The sequence below is a fragment of the Erinaceus europaeus genome, chromosome 4, assembly GCF_950295315.1.
Source record: "Erinaceus europaeus chromosome 4, mEriEur2.1, whole genome shotgun sequence".
In the NCBI taxonomy this organism is placed as follows: Eukaryota; Metazoa; Chordata; class Mammalia; order Eulipotyphla; family Erinaceidae; genus Erinaceus; species Erinaceus europaeus.
The window spans coordinates 42,899,696-42,920,389 of NC_080165.1; the positions used below are offsets into that span (position 1 = coordinate 42,899,696).

At 38.9% G+C, this 20,694-nt stretch overlaps 1 protein-coding gene across 2 annotated transcripts in view; it reads left to right on the top strand.

The window, feature by feature from the left end:
- MBOAT1 (membrane bound O-acyltransferase domain containing 1) overlaps positions 1 to 20,694 on the top strand; it is a 132,257-nt gene that overhangs the window by 79,372 nt on the left and 32,191 nt on the right. The window contains exons 2-4 of one of the 2 annotated variants that reach the window (XM_060189304.1): positions 6,099 to 6,244; positions 7,470 to 7,547; positions 12,473 to 12,568. In XM_060189304.1, the coding sequence (XP_060045287.1) occupies positions 6,099 to 6,244; positions 7,470 to 7,547; positions 12,473 to 12,568 (320 nt within the window). The remainder of the gene's footprint in view (positions 1 to 6,098; positions 6,245 to 7,469; positions 7,548 to 12,472; positions 12,569 to 20,694) is intronic. The other variant, XM_060189305.1, reaches the window with a different exon arrangement.

The window sequence follows — 20,694 nt, forward strand, 5'->3', positions numbered from 1 at the left end:
ATCAATTTATTTTCCCACCATCAGTGTAACAGAGTCCCTTTTGGGCTGGAAAATTTTTGTTGTAAATGTGACCGTATGTCTTATAGGCTGCTTAGCAGCATTGCTGATGACTACTCAGGCCTCTGGCTATGATAGCTAAAAATATTCACTGTGGGTATAAACTATCCCCAGTTGAGAAACACTGATTTATACTCATTCCGTATCCCCCATTTCTTCAAGAGTATTTGGAAGCAAATCTCATACATCAAATCAAACATATTTGTAACAGATAATGCCTTGAATTTAGTTGGCCCTTTACAAGATAGGAGCAAAGATTTAAGTCTATTCCTGTGGGTGTTGCTCTAATAGCAGTTAGCTGTTCTTGACTGCAGATACATTCATAATTCCTGTCAGTTATTAGTGTTGATGTGGGCTTGCAGACACAAAGAAGTTTATATCATGCTCCATCCTGTACCTCTGTAAAAACGTGGTAAGGTATTCATAACATAAAACTTGCTACTTTAATCATTTTTAAATGGACAGTATAGGTCAGTAACATTGAGTACATTCATATGATTAAGCAACCATCACCACCAGCCATCTTTAAAACATTTTTCATCTTATAAACTAAAACTCTGTACCCACTAAATAACAAACCAACTTCATTCTCTAGTCTCTGGAAAACACCTTTCTACTTTCATTTTCTATGAATTTGACTATTCTAGGTACATTATATAAATAGAGCCATATAATATTTTTTCCTTTTGTGATTGGCATGTTTCACTTGGATATATATATGTTTTTAAAATTTCATTAGTGATTTAATATTGATTTACAAAATTAGATGTCAGCAGGGGTATAACTCCACACCATTCCCACCAGCAGTATTTTGAATCCCCAGTCCCTTCACTGCAAGCCACCACAGTTCTCTTAAGGTTGCAGACATGGGTTAGCTATCACCTCTACAACTATCTGTTACATTCGTACATAACTGACTTGGCACAATATATTCATCCATGTTTTGTGGTGTGCTAAAAATTTCTCCATTCTAAGGCTAAATACTATTCACTATTTGTATTAATATCATATTTAACTTATTTTATTTGTCTATTGATGGGCTTTTGGCTTGTCATCACCTTTTGGCTATTCTGAATAATGCCATGAATGTAGGTAGACAAAAATATCTTTTAAAATTTTTTTTTAAAGTTTTAAAAAATATTTAGTCCCTTTTGTTGCCCTTGTTTTATTGTTGTAGTTACTATTTTTGTTGTTATTGATGTCATTGTTAGATAGGACAGAGAGAAATGGAGAGAGGAGGGGAAGACAGAGAGGGGGAGAGAAAGATAGACACCTGAAGACCTGCTTCACCGCCTGTGAAGCAACTCCTCTGCAGGTGGGGAGCCAGGGGCTCAAACTGGGGTCCTAACAGGTCCCTGCACTTTGCGCCACGTGTGCTTAACCCGCTGTGCTACCGCCTGACTCCCATATAAAGGTATCTTTTTCTTTTTTTTTCTTTCTCTTTTTTATTATCTTTATTTATTTACTGAATAGAGACAGCCAGAAATCAAGAGGGAAGGAGGTGATAGAGAGGGAGAGAGATGCCTGCAACACTGCTTCACCTCTTGCAAAGCTTTCCCCCTGCATGTCCCCACCAGGGGACCAGGGGCTTGACCAGGGTCTTTGAGCATTGTTATGTGTGCACTCAACCAGGTGTGCCACCACCTCTTCCCCTCACAAGACAAGAGTTTCTAAAGAACAACAACAACAACAATAACTCTTAGACCTCATAGATCAGAAGCAGATTCAGAATTTGTGGCACTGCACTCAGAGATCTTATGTAAGGAAGCTAAAAAGTGGAGCTAGGCGGTGGTGCATCTGGCTAAGTGCTCATGTTACAGTGCACAAGAACCTGGGTTCAAGCCCATGGTCCCCACCTGCAGGGGGAAACTTCACAAGTGGTGAAACAGGGCTGTAGGTGTCTCTCTTTTCCTCTTCTTCTCCTTCTCCTTCTCCTTCTCCTTCTCCTTCTCCTTCTCTTCCTCCTCCTCTTCCTCCTCCTCCCCCTCTTCCTCCTCTTCCTCCTCTTCCCCCTCTTCCCCCTCCTTCTTCTCTCCCTCCTCCTACTCCTCTCCTCCTCCCGATCCTCCTTCTCCTTCCCCTTCTCCTCCTCCCCTCTTTCTCCTCCTCCTCCCCCCTCCTCCCCCTTCTTCTTTTTAACCAGAGCACTGTTCAGCTCTGGATTATGATAGTGCAGGGGACTGAACCTGGTGCCGGGCTAGCATGGGGGTGCCTCTTCTCAGGCGCTTACTCTCTGGGTTGGAGAGATTCCACTGGAACCAGCCTGGGCTGCTACTCACTCAGCGACCCTAGAGAGATGACCCAGGAACTGAGTTCGTGGTGGCAAGGTGATTCAGTTCTCCATATATAGCTATCTTAATGGATGTGAAGTAGTCTTATTGTGGCTCACTATCTTTTAAGATTTACATCTTGCATCTGAAAAGTAATTCTGCTAGAATTCTCCTGCTAGAACTAAGTGTTGCTTAGTTCCCCCTTTGCTTTGGAACAGTTTACCATGGAACATTCAGTTAGTCATGCAACACAACTGTGAAGAGGTGGTGGAGTGGGTTATGTTTTGTGTAGGGGAAAATTTTCAATTCATAATGAAGCCTTAAGTTTTGGTATTTTCAACGGGAAGTTAAGGGAATGAATTTTTGTCAGTTAATCAGAGATTGTTAGGTTTGGAAGAGACATAGAATACTGGTTCTCTCCACAGCACACTTTTTGCAAAAAGAAAAAAAAGAAGAAGAAGAGAGAGAGATATGAATCCAAGGCCATATCTCTTATTTTTTCCAAGATTTATTTATTTAATAAATTAACAGGCAGCTAGAGAATTGAAGTGAAAGAGATCAAAGTACCACACAGTTCTGGTTTATGATGGGGCAGGGGATTGAATCTGGGACCTCTGGAAACTCAGGCTCTACCTGTGCTCCACCAAGCTTGGCTATTCCCCTAGCCTCCCCAACTCTTAAAAATATTTATTTTTAGGGGGTTTGACAATGGTGCACCTCGTTAAAGGGATATGTTGCCATGCACAAGGACCTGGGTTCAAGCCTCTATTCTCCACCTGCAGGATACTTTGTGAGAAGTGAAGCAGGTCTGCAGGTGTTTGTCTTTCTCCCTCTCATTTCCCTCCTCTCTCAAGTTCTCTATGTCCTATTAAATAAAAATAGAAAGAAAAAACTTATTTTTATGCAAGAATTCTCTTTTTTGCATGCTCTCCAGCGCTAGATGATAAGCTACTGCAAACATGGGTTGGAAAAGTCTTTCTGGCCTTTTTCCTCCTTGATCCTAGTGACTTTCAAACTTGAATGTTCATCACAGTCGTTTGAAGGGAGAGGCTACTAAAACAAAGCTTACTGAGTTCATTCTAGAGATATCTAATCTGGAAGGTTGGGGTGGGGCCATGTAGTTCTAACATGTTTTCAGGTGGTAATGATACTGCTAGTTAGAGAACAAGCTCTTGGTATAATCTCAGGTATGCATGATTTTCTCATTCATTACTGGCTAGTCAAGTAGAATAGATTTCCCCATGGCTGCACTCCTAAGTAAATTTTCTTAATTTGCAGAAGTGGGCTGGTATATGGGCCAAGAGAATGAAAGAACCTGTGATAGATCAACTTTATGGTGGCCATCGCTTCACATTTTGAACCTTGGTTTAGATAGCTATTGTGTGTGTGTGTGTGTGTGTGTGTGTGTGTGTGTGTATGAATGAGTGTGTTGCTGTTAGTTGTACATTTTAGCTATGAAGAAAGATAAAACCATACCACATAGGATAGGTTCACAGTTCTATCTTTCAGTGTAGAAAGTGAAAGGAAGAGAGAAGCAGGGATATATTTTCAGAAAGATTGGGGAAGAGTGATCCCAAAGTAGGGAAGAAACAGCATAGTCAATTATATAAATTCTCTTTCTGATGTGGCCAGGGAGGAGGGCAGTGGATAAGGATCTGGACTGTCAAACATGAGGTCCTGCGTTTGATCCATAGCATTGCATGAGTAATGCTCTGGTTCTTTCTTGCTCCCTCATTAATTAAAAAAAAATTCTCTGAAAACAAGTGAATGTAAGGGGTCCATAGAATTTTATTTTTATTAGGCAAGCAAATGATTTCAATGGAGCTGGTATCTTCTACTTCTAGTCCTTCCTCTTAGCATTAACATGACCCTAATGCTTTTCTCTAACAGTACCTTTTTTTTTTTTTTTTGCCTCCAGGGTAATTCCTGGGGCTGGGTGCCTGCACTACAAATCCACTGCTCCTGGAGGCCATTTTCCCCATTTTGTTGCTCTTGTTGTTATTTTTGGATAGGACAGAAAGAAATTGAGAGGAGGGAAAGACAGAGAGAGGGAGGGAGAGAAAGACACCTGCAGACCTGCTTCACTGCCTGTGAAGTGACTGCCCGGCAGGTGGGAAGCCAGGGGCTGGAACCTGAGCTTTGCGCCCTGTATGCTCAACCTGTTGTGCTACCACCTGCCCCCCTTTTTAAATTTTGTTTTATTATCTTTATTTATTAATTGGAACCAGATATCGAGAGGGAAGGGGGTGATAGAGAGGGAGAGAGACAGAGAGATACCTGCAACACTTCTACACCACTCCCACTTGCAAAGCTTTCCCCCTGCAGGTGGGGAACAGTAGCTTTTTTTTTTTTGAGATTTTATTTATTTATTAATGAGAAAGATAGGAGGAGAGAGAGAAAGAACCAGGCATCACTCTGGTATATGTGCTGCTGGGGACTGAACTCAAGACCTCATGCTTGAGAGTCCAATGCTTTATCCACTGCGCCACCTCCTGGACCATGGGAACAGTATATATATATATACTATGAAAAACTTGTCAAGGTTGAAGTTGAGGGTTTATCTATATGTACCTTCATCCCTTTTCAATTAGGTGTCTCTTGAAGGTGAGCTGATACTGAAGCTTTCATTTTTAATACTTGAAAGCTTACAAGCTACTTTTCTAGTGTCAATTGATTTTTAAATCAGTGGATTTTTTTGATTCATTATAAATTAATTGATCTTTTCTGGTGGTGCCAGGGAATTATTTTCTGTTTTCTTTCAGGTAAAATATTCTTGAGAAAATGATAACTGAGATTCTTCTACAAAAGTTTTGGTGCTTATTTTGCATAATAGATATGGGAAGTTTAATTCATGGGTGTTTATTTTTGCATACCTTAATATCACACTTTGAATTTAAGCAGTGCCGTTACTAAATTAGGGTTAATTTAAAAATGAGACCATTAAAACAATAAGACCATTAGAGTCATGTAATAGCTGATGATTAATTTGGAGAGGGATTTGATGTTTTAGTCACCAAACGAAGGAACTGAATTCTTTTGCTGTGCCTGATTGCATTTATTTGTATCTTTAAAAGAACATAGTCTTTTTTTTTTTTTGCCTCCAGGGTTTTATGCTGGGGCTCAGTGCCTGCAGTACGAATCCACTGCTCCTGAAGGCTATTTCTTTTTTCCCTTTTATTGCCCTTGTTGTTTATCATTGTTGTTATTATTATTGTTGTTGTTGTCATTGTTGGATAGGACAGAGAGAAACTGAGAGAGGAGGGGAAGACAGAGTGGAGGAGAGAAAGATAGACATCTGCAGACCTGCTTCACCGCTTGTGAAGCGACACCCCCCCCCCCCCCAGGTGGGAAGCTGGGGGCTCCAACCAGGATCCTTACACCGGTCCGGTCCTTGCACTTTGTGCCATGTGCGCTTAACCCACTGTGTTCCTGCCTGGCCCCCTAAAAGAGCATGTTCTTTATCTTAGGATAATGCTGGGGGTGGAAAGGAATCCAGCAAAGGGCCTACACAGTCAGATGAGACCCACTGATATTAATCGTCCCTGGCTTGTGTGTGGGAGAAGAAACTATTGCTTCCTCCTTTATACTAGGTGAAGGGAGGGTTATCTTTTCAGTCTTTCATATCTCCTTCAGTGAACATTCCACCGAGGAAAACAAAATCAAAGCCGGGTTCGAGTTGGAATTGCATACTGAGGTGAAAATCTGAGAAAAGCAGAGAAAGTGTGCACGTAACTAGGAAAGGTTTTCATTTCTCTCTGTTTCCCTGTGTAGGTGAATTTTGTGGCATGCCAGCTCTTTGCCTTGTTTGCTGCTTTCTGGTTTCGCATTTACTTAAACCCCAGGAAAACTAGCCCTGAGATTCGCCACGCATTTGCTACCATTTTTGGCATCTATTTTGTCATCTTCTGTTTTGGCTGGTGAGTATGAGCTTTATAAATCTTAATTTTTGTCACTGTGGTGTTTATGACAGTATTCTTGGAATTTTGCAGGCACCGTGGGAAAAATATATATGTATTACCTATATTATAAAATAATGGGAATGTGGCAGGAATCTCTCTTTACCTGGAATCGTAAATTGGAATTTAAAGTGACTGTTTTTTAAAAGCCAACACAGTGAATTTTTCTTCCCTTAAAATCACAGTTCTAAAGGGCCAGGTGATGGTACACCTGGCTGAGAGTACATGTTACAATGAACAAGGACCTGGCTTAAAGCCCCCAGTCTCCAGCTGCGGGGGGAAAAGCTTCACAAGTGAACTAGTGCTGCAGGCGTCTCTCTTCCTCTCTATCTCCCTCATATCTCTTGATTTCTGTCTTTATTCAATAAATAAATAAAACAATCTTTAAAAAAAATAGGGATTCTACTGATTTTTACTTGGGTTATGTAATGGGATATGATAAAGTTTACTTTTCCCAACCTTTCCTAACTGTTGTCAACATTGCTGTACTTACTGCACTGGATTGACGCATTTGCACAATGTTGGTTTAAGTTTTGCATATGGAGCAGAACGGTAACCTGAGTGCTGACATGGGCAAATGTGAGTCATTCTTTTGTAGAGAAAGCTTGTGGATTAGATTTTACTCCACTAGATCAGCTAGGAAAATATCTGGGGAGTGGCATTTCTTGGGGAAGAAGTTTTAGGAATCAGTATTTCTAAAATACATCATCAGGGAATTTGTGAATATGTTCAGGGCATACTAAAAAAAAAAAAAAGAATCTACTCCTCTTTGTTCAGTAAAAATTTGAGACAGGATAATGAGTATTTTGAATGGGTCAATACTCTTCTGAGTATCTAGGGAAGCTCAGTTTTGGTTCCTGTTACTTTAAAATCACAACAACAATGGTAATGGCCTGAAGAATTTGTCTCTTTAGACTCTCAGATGTGTATGTGGAGAAATAAATGAACACTCCACTTATGAATTTTTGACATTAATAGTGCTGCAGTTGGCAGGTTATGACTTCCTGGTATCATTTTAAGGCATAAAAACTTAATTACACTGAACAAAAATACTTGTTTTCCCTTACATAAATATAAGTTAACTAATTATTTGCTGTTTTGGTGGAAGTGGAGGTGTGGGTAGCCAATAGGTATGTTCCTATGCAATGTATTCAGTGTTTTTCTTTTTTCTCATGGTGTCTTAAAGGTACTCTGTGCATCTTTTTGTGCTGGTGTTGATGTGTTACGGAGTCATGGTCACCACGAGCACATCCAACATCCATAGGTAAGACTCTTGGAGTGAATTATGCAAGATGAGATTTTTCATGACTTAAATTTATTGGCAATATAAAGGGGTACCTTACCCATTTGCCACAGGTGGTGTTTCCTAAGTTCTCTGAGCCATCAAAAAGAGGAATAGGGGGAGTCAGGCAGTAGCGCAGAGGGTTAAGTGTATGTGGCGCAAAGCACAAGGACCAGCATAAGGATCCGCGTTTGAGCTCCCGGTTCTCCACCTGCAGGGGAGTCTCTTTACAGGCGGTGAAGCCGGTCTGCAGGTGTCTATATTTCTCTCCCCCTCTCTGTCTTCCCCTCCTTTCTCCATTTCTCTCTGTCCTATCTAACAATGACAACATCAATAACAGCAACAGTAGCTACAACAATAAACTAAGGACAACAAAAGGGAAAAGATAAATATTTTTAAAAAGAAGAGGAATAGGGAGCTGTATAGGTTGGAGTAGTCTTCAGAGAAGGCCTTATGAAAAAGGTGAGGCTTGGGAAAGTACTTGCTTGCAAGCAATCCCAGGTTTGATCCCTAGTACCACCAGTAGTCAGAGCTGAACAGTGCTGTGATCTGAGAAAAGAAAGGAAAAGAAAAGACAAAAAAAAAAGAAATACGTGGGGTGAAAATTGGGCCTCTGGTGAGAGACTATATCAGTAGTAAGTGGATCTATTTGTGATAGCCCCACACTGGACAAAAACTCAAATGGTCACCACAGTGATTTAACAGTAAATGGATGATTGGTATACACAACAACATGGATGAATTTCCGATACTATGGTGATAGAAATCAGATAAGGTTTGGGTGGGGTGATCCAGGGAAATGTGAAAGTAATTACAGAGAGGCATGGTGGAACCGGGGGTGGGTGTTGAATGTGTTTGTGACCTTGAATTTGACTGTGGCATTCTGAGTGTATATGTGTCAAACCAGAACATTTTAGATACACATTAGAAAACTGTTAAAAAGCAAAACATTTTTACTGATATTTTGATTTCAAAGCACAGAAGTTATTTATCTAATTATATCTCCAAGGCTACATCCTTGGATAATTGAGATACCTGAGTTATCTGTTTTTGCATTGTTGGCTTCCTGTGGTCTTTCTGAAACTTCAGATTAAATTCTGCCTTTTAGCAACACTGGAATGTAAGCTGTATGAAAACGAAGTCTTTTCTCTTTTGTTGACTACTCCATTTGTAGAGCCTAGAACAATACCTGGCATGAGAAAAGGCTCCATAAATATTTACAGAATGAAAAGCTGAATATCTTTGCAAAGACATTTACCCTTTGATGACTTCTTTTTTTTCTCTGAAAAACAGATGCTTTATTTTGGCTTCAGAACACTCTTTGATTAGATGATTATAAGATTGATTGTTTTCTTTGAGAGGGCTAAAATTGAACTTTTCAGTGTGTAGTTGAAATTAAAGTTCTGGCTTTTTGGGGAGAACTATTTCTACATATTTCTAAATTTTATATTTATTCAGTCTATTATTCAAATGGCTCTGAAAATTCAAGTTCTAATAGTCTCTCTTCTGAGTACTCTCTCTTTTTAATAAAAATTTTTTATTTATTATAAGATAGAGCTAGAGAGAAATTGAGGGGTGAGTGGGGAATAGAGAGAAAAAGATACAGAAAAACACCTGCAGCCCTGCTTTACCTCTTTTGAGGCATTCTTCCCTGTAGGTGGGGGACAAGGGGCTTGAACCCGGGTCCTTGCGCACTGTAATGTGTGCACTTAACCAGGTGTGCCACTGCCTGACCCTCTATGTTCTTTATGATGAGGGAGAGTGTCATTACTTCAGATGGGAAGTAGGAAATCTATTTCTTTTAAGTTTTTAAAAAATTAATTTATTTTGATAAAGACAGAAATGGAGAGGGAAGGGAGAATAGGAGACACACACACACACACACACACACACACACACACACACACACACACAGAGAGAGAGAGAGAGAGAGAGAGAGAGAAAGATGGAGAGAGAGAGAGTCCGAGATTCTACAAGGGGCCAGATGGTGGCACACCTGATTGAGTGCTCATGTTATAATGCGCACGGAATGGAATCAGGTTTGAAACCTCCCCTCCCCACCTGCAGGGGGAAAGCTTTGTGAGTGGTAAAGCAGTGTTGCTGGTGTCTCTCTGTCTCTCTCCCTCTCTATCACCTCCTGGCTGTCTCTATCCAATAAATAAATATAATAAAAAATTTAAAAAGAGAGAGAGAGACCTATAGTACTGCTTCACTGCTTATGAAACCCCCCACCCCATAGGTGCACCACTGCCCAGCCCTGGAATCTGTATTTCTAATTGGGAAATAATGAGTTTTAGAAATGTTCTTTATTGTGATAGCATACATTTTTCGTGTAGTGAAAATGCCTGGCTTTTCCCAAATTTGATAATATTGGTCATTAAGTGATTAATGAAAATATTGTTGCATCTCTGTATTATATTTCCAGCTATTTTGTATATTGTAAATTATTCGCTTTCCCCACATTTGGCTGCTGGGGTGTGATGTCCAGTTTCCAGAGGGCCAAGAACTTCCATGCACCTTGTTTCAATGCCAGGCCCAGGTTTGCTGGGTTAGTTTCTGACTAGGTGTGTAGATACTCTGGCCAGGAATGGAATACTCCTTTCTTGGCTGGGCTGAGCAGTTTACATAGAGGCTATGACTGTTTCAGCATAATAATATTATGGTAGCAAAGGGCTGCGTCATAAGACCGAAAAGAAAAGGTGCCAAAACAAGTTCTTTCCCATTTTTCTTTGCTGCTTGTGTGTTTGCCAGTACTGCAAAAGTCAGGAGCGGTTCACAGTTCCCACTAGATGGAAACTGTTTCCTATTTGCGCAGGGAAAACACTTCAGACTGGTGTCGGGAAATTTGCCTCTTTCTGGCCCTGTGGGTTTTGAGAAGTTACCCGACTTCACTGTACATCATATTTCCTATCTACAAAATGTGGGACTTTTGGTAGTTGGAATTAAATTCCCTTTAAAACTATGATTTCATGTAGAGTGGATTGTTCTTTTCCCTTCATGGGCCCAATTTTAAAAAGCTCTGGCATGAAGCTGTATAGAAGAGGGGAAAGATTAGTATTTGCTGCCCTGTGGAATGAATTCATTTCTAGACTGATTATTGTTATTCAGAATTTGTCCAGAGAGTAATTGGGTTGCCAACTCTGCTTTCTTCCTAAGCCACTTTGTTGGGAAGATGTCAAAGGCATTAATAACCAAATTGAAAGCAATTGGAGCATGTGACCTTCTATTCTAGAAGATTGAACCAGGGTCCTTTTGAACTGTAATGTGTGTGCTCAACCAGGTACCCCACTGCCCAGCCCTGAAATCTGTATTTCTAATTGGGAAATAATGGATTTTGGAAATGTTCTTTATTGTGATAGTGTGCTTTTTTTCCCCCTTTAACACAGCATATCTTGTATCTTCTAGAATGGAAAGCCACATGTTGAATTTGGTGACATAGCTATCAGTTTTAAAACATGTGCTGTGTCAAGATCTAAGTAAAGCTCTCTTTTTTTTCTGTTATTTTAAAATTCCTTCTGAATTTTCTATACCTACTAGATTTTTGAAACATGTCAAATGTTTAGTATAACCACTGAGCTCATTTTAGTTAACAGTAATGGACCCTTCCATGTGTTAAGGGTGAGGAAGTTCAAGGTGAGAATGAGTTGGGGAAACAGACATATGCATATTTTAAATGTTATAGTATGTATACTAGTATGTTGTGCTAAAGAAATGCTGGCAATAAAACAGTAAATTCTGGTAGGCTGAGACCAGGAGATGGGTGGAATTGATTGAAGGTCAAGTCAAGCAACACTGAAAAAGTGGCATTGGAGTTGAGTCTTATTTGTTAATCAAGTAGTTGCCAGACAGATGATAGGATGGAGAAGGTGCATGCAGAAAAAAAAAAAAAAAATCTGACAGAGTATTAACTGTGAAAGTGAACCATACAGATTAATTTGAAAATAAATGTGAAGTACTTTGAATACTGTATTCAGGAATTTTGAGATAACTAGATAGTGAGATAACTTGGACATTTTTAAGACAGGTAATATTTATTCAGTTGTTCACTCATTCAGCACATAGTACCTGAATGAGCCACACACACATCCTCAATTGGATTATCACTTTTCCATTTAACTAGAGATTGATGAGTGGTCTGAATGGTGGTGGTGGTGGTGGTGAATATTTTAAATACAGGGGGGTCAGGACTGGTCTCTGAAGGATGTCAGGCTGTCATCATGAATAGGTGGCAACTGAAATTTATGCTTGGAGGAGAAAGGCCTTGAGCAGAGCACTGAAAATACTGACATCCAAGAAGTAGGTGTGAGGAGATGAGTTGAGCAAGAGAGTCTTGGAAGAACTAACCAGAGAAGTGGGAAATAAAGGAGAATGGAATCCAAGAAAATGCTCCCTCCCCACCCCCAGAAAGGGGGAATGGTTGGCAGTGGCAGTATGACAGTGGTTTGTATTTTACACAGATCATGTGGTAAATGTAAAGGGTTATGAATCAGATAATCGGAATACAAGACCTTACAGGTCAATGCTCCCCAACTTTGGTTTCACACTAGATTTCATCTGGCAGGTGTATCTTGTACTGATCAAATCCACATATTTGAAGATGGGGCTTAGGTTTCTGCAGTTTGCAAAGTTTCCAGGTGATTCCATTATGCAGTTAAGCTTGACTGCCTTTGAAATGCACCAGGTGAAAGAAGAGAAAACGCTCAAAGCAGTGGGTGAGTAGGTAGGTAGATGAGGAGAGGGGATAGACTGGAGTGTGGGTAAACCAGAGAGATCAGAGATTAGTTGGGCAAACGCTAGAAGAAGAAGAAGAGATTACTTGCATGTGGGAGCTGGGAGAGAGAAGGAAAATTGATGGAACTTATTATTGTCATACATGATCACCTGACAATTTCTGTTTATGGTTTCAGATACTCCTTTTTTGTAGCCATGGGCTACCTTACGTTATGCCACATCAGTCGAATCTACATTTTCCACTATGGAATTCTCACTACAGATTTTTCTGGGTGAGTATCTCATTTGGGGAGAGGTTGACTGCTGACTTAGACTAAGTCTCCTGGGATCTGTAAAGATGAAGTGTGCACTTATGAATCAGTAGTGGCTGATTAAATCATTTAGTAAGGCTGTTCTAATGAGGTTATAGTTCAAGATTTGATTGCTCTGTAGGTTGAACTATTGCTGCTTTATCTGTGCTACTTTTTTTTTGTAGAATTACACTGCAACTAGGTGCCTTTCATCTGTTTCTGCTTTTCTACTATTAATGGTAGCTGAGTAGTTGCAACAGAATATTTACAATCTGAAATTAAACTAATGATCATCTTGCTTTTTTGCAGAATATATATGATTCATTTTAAAGTTACCATTACCATTGATTTAGTATTTATCTCTTTTTAATTAGTAAACAGAATTTGTTCATACTAACCAATAACTGGCTGCTGCCATGACCATCTCTTGTTGCTTAGACTTAAAATCAACTACAATAGTTATGCCAGACACAGCAGTGGTGTCCATACTAAATGTAAACTTTCGTCTGTCACCATGGTCTTAGCTTAAAGAACTACCACTCTTCTGACTGACCAGCTGGTAAAGGCTATGAATAACCACTGAAAATGACATATTTCTTCAGCAGAATAGTGATTGAGAGCTCTGTATAGCCTGTTTCAGTGACCTAAGAAAGAAATGAGCAAAGGCTGAAGAATAAATACACACTTAGTTTGGATAGGAATTCAAAAGTGAGAAAGCATATTATTCTGTGCAGATTGATTAGTGTTTTTACAAATTCATGCCCACTTGGGACCTCAGAATCTACCCTTAAAAGGGAGTCTTGATGCAAAGAGACTCTCATGTACAGCCTCAGGTTGAATCTCCCATACCACCATAAGCCAGAGCTGAGCAGTGTGGCCTGGTAAAAGAAAGAAAAAAAAAATGTGACTCTTTGTGAATGCCAGTAGCTAAGGTAAGATGTGGACATATTGGATGGGACTTGAATTTATTATGATAGAAAAACCAGACGTAGCTCAAAAACAACCATGTGAAGTGGGAGTCTGACTTAAAAGTGTTGTAGCTACAAGGTAAGTGATCCTAGAATTACCTTCTATTAGCAGTAAGCTAGGAAGAAGTATGGAACAGGATCTTCCTCAGACTCTCTAGCAGGAACCAGTTTTGCCCACAACTTGACTTCAGGTTTATTACTTCCTGGACTGTGAGAGTTTATGTTGTAGGCCACCTAGCTTGTTATAATCCGTTACAGTGCTCATAGAGACTTAAGACAGATGACTTGATGATTTCATATATTCTGATAAGTGAACAGCTGTTCCCTGCTTCTGACCAAAGGGTGATAATACTGTCTTGATGGCCTACATGGCTTGCTTCTTACTCTTGTCATATTTCCTCCTTCATTTGTTCTATCCATAACCCCAAACTCCTGAATTCCATCAGTTTGGGTATGGTAGGAGTTACAGAAAGTTGCCTCAAAGAAGTAAAATAAAGGACACTGTGAAAAAAAAAAACCAACAGAAAAGCAAAAACAGTGCTGTGCTTCTGAAGTGTAGTGGCCTTGGGGTTGGACAGCAGTGCAGATGGGCATTAGTTTCTGTTCTCTTGAATTTTAGTCTCATAGTCATGATAAATTTGTTTTTTTCTTTTTTTTATATTTTTAGATAGAGGCAGAGAAATTGAGAGGGAAGGGGAAGAGAGAGAAGGAGGAAAGAAAGGGGAAAGGGAGGGAAGAAGGAGGAAGGGAATGGAAGGGAAGGAGAAAGAGAGAGGGGGCGGGGAGACTGACTGGGGATTTGAACTGGGGTCCTTGTGCACTATAATATATTTACTCAACCAATTGCACCACCACCTGGCCTGCCCACCCCCCCCCAACGATAAATTTATTCAAGTGTTCTTTATCATCTGTGGATCTCCTTGAGTTAAGAAATCGCTGTAACAAGCAAAACTGTGTCCGAATTTTTGAAAGAGAAAAGATCTGGTTGTTAAGGGATACAAACCTAACTGCTTAGTTTATTTTAGGACGCCTTTATAACAGGAGCACAGAGAGGAGTTGGATAGGATTGGATTAGATTAGTGTTTATATCCAATATCATAGATGTTTTTATTGTTGGGAAACACACATTTGTACTTTAAATTATTCCAGGGCTTAGAGTTTTTATTTTTCTTAAGGTAATCAAGTTTTCTCGGATTGTGCTGGTGCTAATGGTGAGAGCAACACAAGATGCATGCTTATTAGTGCTGCTAATACAATTTATCGTATTGTACTATAACAGCAAATATCATTATTTTCTCTCTGAATGTGGGCTATTAAATATCCTAGAATATTGTTCTCTGAAGGAAGCTCAACAATTCCTTGAAATAAACCTTGTACTTGATGACTCTTAAGTTTGGTATAGTGAAAACTGAATTCTGTTTTGCTCATCTAAGGCTACAAATTGTGTTTTCTTCTGAGGGAAGCTGCAAAAAGAACTCATTTCCTTTTTGCAGACTAAGCCAGATTCAGGCAGATAATTGTTCTCCCATCATGTTGGCAGTTTGAGTTGTTTTTAAGTTTTCAAAAAACATTATGGAATGAAAATTCTTATAACTGTTAGTGGTAATTAAAATTGGTATAACCCTTGTAGAAGGCAATTTACTCATCAATTTCAAACAAACATTTCTGAAGTCTGTATCCTGTATAACAGGATAAATTCCTAGGAGTTAAATTCCCTTTAGGAAATGAAATTTATTAATACATTGTCAAAAGTAGTGAAAAACTGAAGGTATTCTAAATGATTCTCCCAAAGGTGAATGATTAAATTATAGTGCTGAGATACATGCATTGAAAATGATGTCTTTGAGTCAGTAGAAAAAGTTTATTTGGATAGTGTGTTGCTGTGCTATGTGTGCATCCCAGGTTAAAGCCTGGCACCCAATACACTAAAGGAAGTTTTGGTGCTGTAGTTTCTTTTTTAAAATTTTTTTATTAGTGGTTTAATAATGATTAACAGGATTGTAAGATAATAGGGGTACAATTTTATAGTTACCATCACCAGAGTTCTATGTCCCATCCCCCTCCATTGGAAGCTCCCCTAGTTTCTTTTTTCTTTTTCCTTTTCCTCTTTCTTTTTCCCCTCCCCCTCCTCTTCCCCTCCCTCTCCCTCTCTCTCTTTCTCTCCCTCTCCCTCCTCCCAACACCTTTGCCATTTTATTGAATGCTTAATGATTTACAGTACAGTTGTTGACACATGGGAACATCAACCCAGGGCAGTGAAGCCCTGGAACCAACCAGAATTTATGAAGTCTTCATCAGCTATGGAAATAGCTTAACTGGTAGAACATTAGACTCCAGTGCCTGTAGTTCCTGGCATGGGACTGGTATTCTGGCTTCTTGAGAATCTCTCTCTCATAACAAAACAAAAAAAAATGATTTTTTTTTTTAAGGAAGTGATGTTCTTTTAGCTGGGGAGGCAACTCAGTAACAACAGAACCTGAGTCCCCAAGTTTGATCATAGGTATCTCATATGCCAGAGATGAATAATGTTCTGGTCTTTTCCTCCTCTCATTCTCATAAAAATAAATAATCTTAAAAAATGTTTAAAGAGGACATTATCTTCAAAGAACATTTAATGGCACTGAAACATGTTTACAATAGAATGGAAAATAAAAACTGTAAGACAAGTTCATATGTTAATATTGTCTTTATTAATATGTCTACAAATAGGAAAAGAATGGAAGGAAATAATTAGAAGCAGGGCTGGGTGGTGGCACACCTGGTTATAGGGGGAAAGCTTTGCAAGTGGTGAAGCAGTGCTGCAGGTGTCTCTCTGTCTTTCTTCCCTCTCCTTTTGTGGCTGTCTCTATCCAGTAAATAAATAAGATAACAAAAAAAATTAAAAAAGGAAATAAAAGCTAGAGCAGAACTTTTTTTTTTTTTTAGGTCTGGAGAGACTATTGATTTTAATATTTGTTTTTTGCTATATGGCTATAATAATGGTAAATCCTATATATTATTTAAATATAATTAGATACATATTGAAAGATTATAGTAAACTTCAACCTACATGAGTGAAGCAATAGCCATTATGTGTTATTGGGACATAATAAAAATCTCACTTGTCTATATCCTGTGCTGGTGGTGAGGGTTATTTGCCTGCTGTTCCTTGGAAAATGTTTTCCTCTGCTGGTTTATAACATCCTCACCACTCCATCTTACTAGCTCAGTATGTGCAGAGAACTAGATTCAGTATGTGGAATAGTATTTGCAAAGAGATTTTAAGGTTTGCTTTATCAGACTTCTTTTTCAAGCTGCTATCAGCATTTCAGTAGCTCACTAGTCACTAGGGAATTAACTCCTAGGACATGAGTATAAGTTATATAAAGTATATCTGGTAGGTCCTATTAATAGAGAATGGGTGATTTGTTGTTGTTGAATGTCAAAGTATAGAGATCAAGTCTTTGACAATATGAATAAAGAGAGTAAAGCCTTGCTCTTCTTTGACTGATAACTGAATGGTTCTGAACAGCTACCAGTCAACTCTAAAATGACTCTGGAGAGTTCCAGCTGCCTTCAGCTGCAACCCTAGGAAGTAGAGACACCTGGAGCTCTTTATTGCCTTTCCACTTGCTGGCAGCCTTGATTGAAGTTTGGGAGCATTCCTCAGAATTGTAATATCATCACCCCTCCTAGGTATCCAGGGAGCTGGGTCCAAGGAGGGCAGAAGCAACAGAGAAATTGGCTTCTAAACTCCCTCTGGTCTGCTTGCTGCTGAGTCTAGGCTACCATTTGCACAGTTTACGTTGTGTGCTGATGACAGTAATATTGGCTGAAGTTGAAGCTGGTTGGAACTTTCTTTTACTCTCATTCTTGCTCTTCACCAAACTTCTTGTTTGTCCAGATAGAGAAAGAGACAGAGAGGAAAAGACACCATAGCTCTGTAGGATTCTCCAGTGCCAATAGGTGCTGGCCTAGACCTAGGTCGCAGTAGCTTATGCATGACAGAGCAGATGGAACTATCCAAGTGAATTATTTTTCTGACCCTAATTATCATTTTTTTCTTGACATGTATGTTTCTTAATAAAAGTATATTTCATAGCATTTTATTTGGATTCTTCACTGTTTGAATGATGGACTTTTGTTAACAAATTATTAAAGATTGTATCGTTGATCTAACACTGGTTTACAAAATTATTAGATTTGGGGGATATAGTTTCACACTTACGCTTTTGCAAGTAAAACTGACTGCATCTGCTACCAAAATTCTTGTACCACACTTTTACCCTTCCATCTGATAACCACCATAGTTTGCATAGTCTGAGACAGTTTCGTTACTGTTTCTTCTGTAGCTGGTCTGCATTAATGATCTGTATTCCATATATGAGTGAAACTATTGATAATTGTCTTTTACCTCTTATTTATTTTTCAGTTTTATTATTTTTGGTCATTTTTATTTTTTAAAGGAACATTTTTACTTTAAAAAATCATTATCTTTTATTTTAGATAGAGACAGCCAGAAATTGAGAGGAAGGGGGAGGTAGAGAAGGAAAGAGATAGAGAGACACCTGCAGCACTGCTTCACCACTTGTGAAGCTTTCCCCTACAGCTGGGGACTTTTTTTTTTTTTTTTTGTAATTTTTACTACTAGTGATTTAACAGTGGTTTACAATTTTAAAAATATAATTTTATTAGTGTTTTAATAAAAACTGTTGACCAGATTGTAAGCTTGCAGGGCTATAGTTCCATAATGTACCAACCACTGAAGTTTTATCTCCCCACTCTGTAACTACCAGAATTCTCAGAGTTTAAAATACAGTTTGGCAGCTGCTTTCTTCCCCCTCCCTCTTTTTATTTCAAGTTAATTTGTTCCAATTATTTTTATTCCACATGAAAATGAAACCACTCATTAGGTGTGGTTTTACCTCCTTGCTTTATTAATCATAAGAGGTTATTTTTTTTTGTTTGTTTTGATTTTTTTTTTTCTTTTTACCAGAGCACTGCTTGGTTCTGGCTTGTGGTGGTGCCAGAGATTGAATGTGTTACTTCTGACCCTCAGACATGCAAATTTGTTGTGTAAACTACTCTGATCATTCATAATAATTAATAAGAATAGTATATAATTATTATTGATACTTATGACTTAATATGTGTTTTCCCATAGCCATTGCAGCCTTGGTGAATGTCCAGAAACAATAGTTTCAACCTTTCTGTAAAATTCAGGGGCTACTCTTGGACATTACAGTTGTTCTTCAAGGATGTAATTACCCTACTTCAGATTTTTCTCTTCCCTGTCTTCCTTACTCTCTCCTTCCTTCCTACATGTCTTTGTCTTTTCTTTTTCTTTCTTTTTTCCTTTTCTTTATTTAGTTTTGTCAGAGCATTGCTCAGCTCTGGTTTATGGTGGTGTTGGGAATTGAACATGAGAACTTTGGTGCCTTCTTTTTTGCATACCCATTAGGCTATCTCCCCAGCCCAATCAAATTTGAATTTGAATTGTAAATAATCTCTTCTGTCTTCAAAATATTTTATCTACTATGGGGGACCACTGAAATCAAATGTACTTCTTGCATTGAAAAGCATCTTTTGTCTCCTCATCTAAACATTTCCGGTATTTATTCTGAGCTCCCCAGCAACCCTGCCTTTCTTTCACAGGTGGGACTGTCATTCCTTCTGGGAACAAGCTGTTGGGGGTGGCATCCAGTCTAATCAGGGGATTAAGGCAGTACTTGGATACTTTCAGACTTCTTTTTTTCCTATGGATGAAACTGTCTTTTAATTGGTATGGGACAATTCTGTAGGTTAGAATCCTTAGTTCAAGGTGCTAGCATGGAGTTTTTTAAAAAAAAGCTGGCTAGACTAAGAACATCTGTAGCAAAGTTTATGACTTAATTTCATTTGTTTTGGAAAAAACAGAACTAGTAAAGGAACTAAGCTAGGTAGATAATTGGAAAGAAGGCCACCATTTGCTCACCCTACCAGAATTGTAGCTTTATTGTGAGCTCAAGGGCATAGTGTATACAGCACATAACTGTACAATCACATACTTGAGATTACACCATTCATTGTTTTTTTCTTTAAATATTTACAGAGTGAATATACTGAATATATTAATCATTATTGATTGACAGTGCTTTTTGAAATACCAGAGAAGAAACCTATATATGTTAACTATCACTTCTCACTTCCTCTCAACTACCCACAGATTTAGGCAATCAGCTCTACTTTCTCTATGGATTTTTCCTATTTTAGCCATTTCATATAAATGTAACCATGAGCTCTGCTTCCCCAGAGCCCCACCCTGCTAGGAAAAGAGAGAGGCAGACTGAGAGTATGGATCGACCAGTCAACGCCCATGTTTAGCAGGGAAGCAATTGCAGAAGCCAGACCTTCCACCTTCTACAACCCACAAGGACCCTGGGTCCATGCTCCCAGAGGGATAGAGAATGGGAAAGCTATCAGGGGAGGGGATATGCTATGGAGATCGGGTGGTGGGAATTGTGTAGAGCTGGTACCCCTCCTATGGCTTTGTTAATTTCTCCTTCCTTAAATAAAATAAATAAATATAACCATGTATTACATGACCCTTTATGGCTGGCTCTTTTACTTACCATATTTTCATGATCCATCCATATTATAGCATGTATCAGTAGTTTACTCTTTCTATATTTTATTTATATATTAGCTAGAGAGAGAAAATGAGGAGTACAGGAAAGGGAGAGAGGGAGAGAGCGAGAGAGAGAGAGAGAGAGAGAGAGAGAGCTAGAGAGCAAGCAAGCTGCAGCACTGCTTCACTGCTCATGAAACACCCCCCTGCAGGTGGGGACCAAGGCATTCTTGAACATGTGTTCTACCAGGTGTGCCACTGCTGGGCTTCAGTAGTTCATTCTTTTAATTGTTTAATAAGATAATAAGCTATGGTTTGGACGTACTGTGTTTTATTTATCCTTTGATCAGCTGGACAGTTGGATTATTTCTTTTTAGAGTATTAAGAATGCTGCTCTGAATATATGTGAATACGTTTTTGTGTAGACATTTTTATTTCTCATTAAGTTTATACCTAGGAAGGAAATTTCTTCGTCATATGGTAACTTTGTATTTAGATCTTTGAGAAAAAGCCAGATTCTTTTCCCCTCCCTCCCTCCCTCCCTCCCTCCCTCC